Source organism: Patagioenas fasciata, chromosome 30 (genome assembly GCF_037038585.1).
Source record: "Patagioenas fasciata isolate bPatFas1 chromosome 30, bPatFas1.hap1, whole genome shotgun sequence".
Classification (NCBI taxonomy): Eukaryota; Metazoa; Chordata; class Aves; order Columbiformes; family Columbidae; genus Patagioenas; species Patagioenas fasciata.
The window spans coordinates 1,531,976-1,540,535 of record NC_092549.1 but is presented as its reverse complement, the minus strand read 5'-3'; the positions used below and the strand labels follow the sequence as shown (position 1 = coordinate 1,540,535).

The 8,560-nt window shown below is 55.9% G+C and overlaps 1 protein-coding gene across 1 annotated transcript; it reads left to right on the top strand.

The window, feature by feature from the left end:
* The first annotated feature begins 5,847 nt into the window (after window positions 1–5,847).
* On the top strand, window positions 5,848–7,689 carry LOC136112892 (Golgi-associated RAB2 interactor protein 5A-like). Its single transcript, XM_065857807.2, has 3 exons — window positions 5,848–6,240; window positions 6,651–6,796; window positions 6,887–7,689. Exons 1-3 carry the CDS (start codon window positions 5,848–5,850, stop codon window positions 7,122–7,124), a joined length of 777 nt encoding a protein of 258 aa, XP_065713879.1. The 3' UTR covers window positions 7,125–7,689.
* Window positions 7,690–8,560: the final 871 nt, after the last annotated feature.

Below are 8,560 nucleotides of genomic sequence, written 5' to 3'. Positions count from 1 at the left end.
GGTCATCCAGTTTAAGCTGCTGGGGAGAAGGACAGAGGACTAGAAAGAGACAAATCAGACAAGAGAGAAGACAGAGGAGCTGAGAGAGAAAGAAATGCACAGAGAAAAGGATGGAGAGAACAAGACAAATAGGGATGAGGAGCCGTGACAAGACATGGAGGAAGAAACAGCAGGGCTGAGGAGCAGGAGAGAGGGATGGGGGTTGGAGAGAAGAAGAAGAAAGAAGGGGACAGGGAGGGGGAACTACAGCAAGTCTTCCTCTAGCTCTGGAGCCAATAGATCTGCCGCTTAGGGTACACCAGAGGTACCGATCTTGCTGCAGCAAGATGTCACAAGCCTCCTGCTGCAGCAGAACGGCTTCCCAAGAGCTCCAGCACTGTAATGCAACGTTGCTGTCTCTGAACATGATCCATGAGGATACCCGTCGAAGGCACTGCCCACAGCACTCTGCTGCTGCTCTTTTGTCCCAGAGACTGCAGAGATTCTTCTGCATGTCTCAGCATTTTGAGATGCCCCTAAAGCTCAAGCCTCTCAAAATGCCTCATTTTCTTCATATGCAGGATTTATTGAAGAACATTTTAAAATCTTTTTTGTGCTGGGAGATACATGTTTGCCTTATAAGCCATGTAGAAATAAAAGGAGAACAAGAATGATTCAGTTTCTACTGTTCTAACAAGTATTTAAAAATTTGTAAGACATCCTAATTTTTGAGGTAGTAGACCAGATGAAGATGTCTTCAGAAAGGTTTGTTTTCACAGCCTTTCACAGGGGTAGTTCCCACAGCTGTGTTGGTGCTGTGTTGTGTGGGAAATGGATTGTTCCTAGAAACCCTCGTGTTCTTTGCTGTCAGTGATTAAACAGGAGAATTTCCTGTGGATGACAATGTAGTATAATATTTTTTGTTGGCTCACAAGTGTTTCTTTGGTGGGAAATACTCTGTTCTGGGGGACTGATACACGGTGCTGATCAGCACCAGCTCTGGACCATTCATTTGCTTTTCTCCCCTTAGAAGGACCACCATTATTTTGCCTTCTGTGACTGTAAATATTTACTCTTTGCATTTTAGAGAGCTTCTCTCCTTGGGAGATCTGCACAGGTTCAAATTCCAGGCTGGCATTTCCACTACTAAGGAACCTCCCTCAGGCTCAGGGTTGACTGACTGCCAAGAGCTTTGTGGGGGATGGATGTGAGAACCCCATACGACTGAAGCACCAACACCCCCACGCTCCCAGGTTACTGCTCTGCTAACGCTGCTGCTCAGAGGCAGCACCAGCTGCTTAAACATTTTTTCCTCATGCTCACACATCAACTGTTATTTTTTCCCGCTTTTTCACTGAAATATGTTACTGCTGTGCCACAGAGAGCCTGCAGCTACAGTTTTAGTTTATACTTCAAGCCTCTGATTAGAATCTTTCTCCAGAGCAAACTTCTATAACTATACTCTGTTGTTCAATGGCTAAAGTGACAGGGAAAGAGGGAATCATGTGGCAATCAATTAAAAAAACAACAAAAAACAAAAGCCCAACCCCTGAAAACAAAATAAACAAACCCAAAAACCACAACAACGAAAAAACACAAACAACCCCCCCTCAAAGACAAACCACAAAACAAAACAAACCCCACTGTATTCACTATGTTTAACTAGATATATATCTAATACCAGCAATTCTACTTGCCTAGCAATCTGCAGTACTTACACTCCCAGGCGCTTCTGCAAGAGCCACTGAGAGCCACTGACCAGCTGGAAGCTCTTGCTCAGGTAATCGTCATGTGCCCCTGACATGTCCTCTGCCCCTGAAGTGTTTTCCTGGAGGAGGACCAGGCACGGCAGCGTCCTGCCCAGGCACTGTCCTCTGCCCACCAGCACAGCACGGCCCCCACTCACCTCTGCTGATGTCCCACAGCTTCTGCTCCCTATTGCTTTGGTTCCTCAGGTACCGTGCGCCAAGCCCTGTGCACAGAGCTCCTGTCAGGCCCCTGCTCCCCAGCACGCTCCCAGCAGCACGGCCCCGGCCCTGCCGGCTCGGCTGCACACCCTGCACCCCTGGGCAAGGCTGGCCCTGGGCAAGACAGGATCCGAGGCCGCTGGGGCTGAGCAAGGCTCCCAGCGAGCCCCCTGCGTGCTGGGCCCTCCTGGAGGCAGCCAGGGCTCTGGCAGCCCCAGGGTCGCCCCTGCTGCCCGTGCAGTGGTGGGGACGGAGGCCAGGCTGCCAGCAGAGGGTCCCTGGGGACTGTGGCTCAACGATGAACCTGACGGCCTCCACCCACAGGGTGGCCTGAGCGTCCTTCACGTACAGCAGGGTCTGACACAGCTGTTCTTCCAGCCTGCTCCTGTCCTGCTGGAGCTGGAGAGAGCACAAGGGCGCAGGGCTGACAGACACTGCTCCCAGTGCCCTACTTCCCTTCCAGACAGGAGCCCTGTAGGGCTGAGGCTCAGAGAGAGCAGAGGGCACAAGGGGGCTGGCAGTGCTGACCATTCTGTCCCGCTGCCAGGGCGAGCACATGCTGAGAAGAGGAACAAAAATCTTTTAGAAACCTCTAGGCATAATGTAGCAAGACTAGGCCTAAAGTAGCAAGAACAGGCATAGTGTAACAGAAACCTAATCGAGAAACAACACCTGTCTGGAGACCGGACATGCGGCAAAGCGGGATGTCATGGGCTTGCAGACTGAGAAAACAGAATGTCCCACAAAATGAAGAAAGAGCTACATGACTTTTGCTGAGTAGTGGCACAAAATGACAATATGCATATTCAAGAAATTAGGTCAAGAAGCCAACACACTGGGGGGCACCAGCTGCGAAGACACTGGAGGCCACTAGAGAACCCTAATGAAGACTCTCGAATACCAAAGACGGACTGCTGGCAAAGGGCAGGGTTACATAAATAATTTATGTTTAAGGCATTAACTAAGCAGTAGAAACAAATGAATATGCAATAGCTATATGTAATAAATATCAAGAAGTGTGAATTGTGCACATGCTTGATTAGAGGAACAATCCTCCGAGCGTCCGGTGCGCTGCAAAAACAGTCCCTGCTTTTAACAGTTTCAAAACAGTGTTAAGGAATCTTCTAACCGACTATTTGGTATCAATGCCAGGGTCTTGTTCACCAGCTGGGGTCAGGGAGGGGAGAGGGACCAGGAGAAGAGCCCATGGGGTGGGGTCTGTGCTTGAAGGCAGGGAAGGAGGATGCAGATCCAGGCTGTGGGCTTTGGGCTAAAGCAGGGCTGAGCTGCACAGCCCTTCCCACAGGCACCTGGGGCAGCCCTCATCCAGCCCAGCCCTAGGGCTGGGGGCTGGTCCTCACCAAACACTCTCCAGTCTCATGTTTCTGATGTGTCTGGACCAGGGTGCTGAGCTTCCTCCAGCCCAGGCTCTGCACAGGCCAGCCGGGTGTCCCCAGAGGCCTGTGCAGAGAAGCAGAGGCTGGGAGATGGCACCACAGCCCAGGGGAGGACACCTGGTGCTCTCCTCCTCTTGGCCCAGCTCTGAGCCATTCCCAGCCCCTTATGGAAAGAGACATCAGGGGATCGAGTCTGAACTGGGTGCAGTGCCCAGGGCAGGGACACAGGGCAGCCACCACCTCAGGTATCTCATGCTGCTGCCCAAAAGAAGAAAGATCCTTAAGAACTGCTGAGCTGCTGCTGGGGCTCGGGGCAGCCTGAAGGGCAGAGATGCTCATGGGCCCATGGTGAGGGCTGGAGTCCCAGAGACCTCGGGGCAGGACAGAGCCAGCAGCACCTCCCAAGGGCATTGCCCAGCAGGACGCTTGGTTCCCCAGCCACGGCTGCCCCAGCTCTTCATGCCCAGACTCCCAGTGGGCAGAGTTTTGATCCTGAGAGGCAGGGCCAGCCCCCTTTCAGCTGCATCTCCCTTCCCACTGCTCTTCCTGTCCCTGTTCCCTGGGGAACAAGCTGGCTCTGCACCCCTTGTAAGTGCTGCAACCCCCTGCACAGACTGAGTTAACTGGCTCGATGCAGGGGCAGCTGGGTGAGCAGGTCTTTGTTCCAGAGGCCATCCTGCCCTCAGGGAGCTGGGGCAGTTCCTGGCCCAAACACCTGGGGGTCTCTTGGGGACAGCCCTGCGGGACAGCAATGGGGGCTCACAGCCCTGGCCTCCCACACCTGCAGGGACAGCTAGGAAGCCTGTACTGACTCGGGTGTGGGGTGGCCACAGGCTGCTGCTGAGCCCTGGTGGCCCAGGCAGGGATGTCTGGGAACCGGCTGTGCCAGGTTCTCCGCCCCAGCTCATGCTGGGACCCTTCCTCTGGGCTGTGCTGGAGGAGGGCTGAATGGGGAGAGTGGGCTGGCAGCTCCCCATCCACCTCTGCCACAGGGGGAAGGAGGAAGGCAGTGTTGGGACCAGTGCAGGGAAGGAGGGGAGCAGTGGGACCCCAAGGTGACAGATTCCTGGACTCTGACGTCCAGCAGCCCTCACCCCTTATGCCCAGGCCACCCCCATGGTGGCAGCATGCCCTTCCCAGTGACCCTGGTCATGGCACCTTGGCCATGCTCTTGTTTTGATCATTCACAGTGGGAGCAGGTCTCTCTGCACTTTCTTCTTCATCTTCTTCTCATTTGTGCCGATTGCAGTCTTTATCACATCATGAATATGAATTACTGGTGGGTGTTGTGGAGGTGGAGGAGGGGCAAAAGAGTCCAGTTCTGTAAACATGGTTTCTGCAGTGGGAGTGCTGTTAACGTGGCATCATGCAGACTGTCTCATTGTCAGGAGCAGGCTTTTGTCCCCAAATCACTCATCAGGAAAGAATTTGTGAGGATTCTGCAGATGCTCAGCAGCAGCATCAGAAAGTTCGAATTCCTGCAGCACATGAATCTGAATCTCATAACTGAATGCAGTACCTTCTCCACAATTAAGAGCATACGCTCTTTGCACATGCTCAGTGTGACACAGCTCCTACAGCCATTCGATCATCTCTTTTACAATGAGGAGGCTGATGGAGAGCTCCTGCACCTGGCTGGACTCTCAGTAGGGAGGAGGATGCGTAGCTTAAACTACAGCTGCTCCCTGCCCACGGTGAGCAAGGGCGTCAGCGTGGCTGGTGTGAGGGGTTGGATCCTGACCACAGGAGCCATGGGCCAGATCTGCAGCTGCCGCTGAATGGCCCCAGAGCCCTGAAAGGCCACGCAAGAGGAGCACGAGGGGAGCCCCGACCGAGGGCTGCCCACGGGGCTGGGCTGAGGGGTGGTGGTTTTTGCCAGTGCCCACCTGTAGGGCTGGGGCTCCCGCAGCAGCCTTACCTCATCAAAGAGGGGCAGGAGCTTCTCTGCCAGCTGCAGAGCGATGGGGCGCGCTCCTCCCCTCCAGGTGACCCATCATGTTCCTGAAGAGTGCCAGGGCCTTCACCTTGACACCACCGTTGGTATCCCGGAAGATCTTCATGATGTCTGGCAGCGGGACCAGGATTTTTCTCTGCTGTATGAAATACAGTTTGCTTGTTGTGAAGCCCTAATGTTACCAACTCATTAATATTAATGACCTTCTAGTGGGTACTGCCTGCCCTCTCGTGAACATGGGCGAAGCATTGCCTGCGCTCATGAATATTAATGAGCTATCCCCTGGTCTACAGTTTCCTCATCACTATTAATGATCTCACGTGGCAGCCCACACCCCTCAGTAATATTAATGAGTCTCTTGGTAGTGCCTGCCCCCCTCACACATATAAGCTGTGGGGGAGTAGTGATCGACCTCCACGAATATTATTGAACTAACGTCAGATAGAGCGGAATCCTCATTAATATGAACGGCTGACTATTACATTGAACCCATCCCCAGTGCTACCAAACCAGTGTCAGGTGGGATCCACCCCCTCATTAATATTAATGAATGGCAATAGCCACCATCCCGGGAGGAACCGGCCCCCCCACAAGCACAAACGTCCCCTGCCCCACCCCCACCACCCGCAGCCCGAGGCTGTCCCGGCAGCCCCCCCGCTGCCCCCGCCCGGCCACGGGGCGGCAGGAGGGGCGGGGCTGTCACGTGCCTTCCCCCTGCAGTGCGTGGCGCTGCGGGCGCCATCTTGAGCGGTGGCGGCAACGCCTCTCCCAGGGCCACCCCGAGCCGATCCGGTGTCCTTGTGTCACCTGCTGGCACTGCTGTGTCCTCCCCGGGCTGCTCCCCGGCCTCCACCCACGGATGGGCCGCCTGTCGCGCTACCTGGCCCGGGGGGAGTACGGGCAGCTGCGGGACTGCCCACTCTTCGAGAGCGACTTCCTGCAGGTGAGGGCAGTGAGGGGTGACCCCGCGCACGCTAGCTGTGTCCCCTCAGCCGTGGGCCTGTAGCTCCCACCTGTCCCTTCAGCCATGGCCTTATTCCCCGAGGCCTCTGTGCCCTCAGTTCTGGCCCTGTCCTTACACGTCCTCTCAACCACCGCCCTGTCCTGCTTTGATCTGTGTGCTCTCAGTCATGGCTCCGTCTCCTCCCCAGCCTTGTGGCCCCTCAGCCGTGGCCCCCACAGCCCTGTTCCCCGCACCTGTGTCCTCTCAGCTGTGACCCTGCCCCCTCCCTCCATCTGCCCTCATATCCGCCCTGCCCCCCCAGCTTGTCCCCTGAGCCACACTCCCCCGAGGCCCCCGCTTGATTTCTCTCCCCCGCCCCATCCCCCCTCACCACTTCCCCATCGCCACAGGTGACCCGCAGCGGGGAGGCCGCCAGCCAGGTGACAGTGGCCATTGCAGCCAGCAGCCCCCTCCTCCCGCGCCCCGACCTCCTGCTGCTGGCGCGGCCGGTGCTGCCGTCACCCCCCGACCCCGAGGAGGAGCTGCAGCTGCTGGGGTGAGCCCCCCTAGACCCACTGCACCCCAAAACCCTGAATCCCCCTCACCCTAAAACCCCATTACCCCCCGATGGACACATCCCCCCCAGGCTGCTGCCGCTGTCCTTGGTCCGTCTGTCCCTGCGCAGCCTCCAGCGTCACCAGCTGCGCGTGCGTCTGGTCACCGGCCGGACTTTCTACCTGCAGCTCCTGGCGCCCCCCCCGCGCCTCCCGCGCCTCTTCAGCCGCTGGCTCCGGCTCCTCTTCGTACTCCGGGAGGCCGGCGGGAGGCTCCCCCAAGACCCTCCCAGGGACGGGGCAGGGCTGGGGGAGCCTGAACCCCAGTAAAGGTGGAAGGGAGATGGTGCGCCCCTCGCCCCCAGGGCTGGGACCAGACTTGACCCCCAGGAAGGACAGTCAGGCACGGCAGTGTCCCAAAAACAGGGCTCTTGACCCACTGTGCTGCAAAAGAGCCAAATTCTGACCACTGAGCTCAGATATTGATTTTCTGACAAGAGTTGTCCCAGTCTGGATGTCGGCTTGCAGCAGCAGCCCAGTGATCCCAAAGTCGGGCTCATTTGTACCAAATGTGATCACACCCCCTCAGGGTGGTCCCACAGGGCTGATGTTGACAACATCTGCACACAAGATATATCACACTGCTCAGCACACTGTGCAGCACACTGCTCTTCCTATGCACGTTCAGTGAGGAGGGGGCTTCTTGGGGGAGCAGCCTTCGACCAGGAGCTGTGGCTTTGTATTCAAATGATATTATAATGAGCAAAGTTGTCTTTCAGTTAAGCACATCCACAAGTGTGTCATTAACTGCTCAGGAGTCAATTGACTGCTCCTGGCTGACGTATCAGTTCCGGGACAGGCTTTGTTCTACAATTAAAAGTTAATTGCTGCTGCACATCTCATTTATTATTTGTCTCTTGGCCCATCTGGCAACACCCACCTAGTCAGTGGGTCACCCCATTGTCACCCCTCTCCCCCAGCCCAGGGGCCCTCCTCTGACCCCCCAGTCCATCAGTAACCCCCCAGGAAGGACAGACATGGGGAGGGGGACAGAGCCAGTGGGTGTCCCCCTTCCAGCCCTGGATCGCCCCCCAGAAGGAGAGATGGATGTAGGTGGGTGCAGCAGAAGCTGGGGGCTCTGTTTATTCCAGGGGGCACCTCTGCCCCCCTCCTCCAGCCCTGGGTGGGGGGGGAAATCACAGGGTGTGCTGCACCCCCAAAATGAAGCCACTCCAACTGATCCCCCCAATAAAGCACAACCCCAATTAAAGACACTCCCCAATTTAACACAGCCCCGCAAATTAAATACAACCTTCAATTAAATACAGCCCCCCCAGTTAAATACAACTGCATAATTAGACCTAAAGCCCTGAATTAAACACAACCCCCAATTAAACGTCACCCCAAAATTAGTCACAGCCCCCACAACACACGTTCCCAGATTTAAACACACTCCAAAATTAAGCCCACCACCAAAATTAAACATACACCCCCAAGTTAAACACATCCCAACTTAACTCCCCAATTAACCCCTCCAAAGCTCCCTAAATCACCCCCTTCTCCCCAGCCAACCTGCCTCGTCATTGGGGCACTGTGTGAGGAGAGGCACGCACTGGGGAGCTGCCACTGCTCCCCCAGATACCTGGGACCCTCTCAGGTCCTGGAAACCCTTTCAAGTATTGGGGACCCTCCCAGATAGCAGGGTCTCCCCAGATTCCAGACACCCCCAGCTATGGGGTGGGGCAAAGCATGAGGGGGCGGGGCTG

Excerpts from the sequence above, each read along its gene's own strand:
- LOC136112892 (XM_065857807.2), top strand. The coding sequence starts at position 5,848 with ATGGCAATAGCCACCATCCCGGGAGGAACCGGCCCCCCCACAAGCACA. Across the intron at positions 6,241-6,650 it reads TCGAGAGCGACTTCCTGCAG|GTGACCCGCAGCGGGGAGGC; the intron begins GTGAGGGCAGTG and ends CCATCGCCACAG. Across the intron at positions 6,797-6,886 it reads GAGGAGCTGCAGCTGCTGGG|GCTGCTGCCGCTGTCCTTGG; the intron begins GTGAGCCCCCCT and ends CATCCCCCCCAG.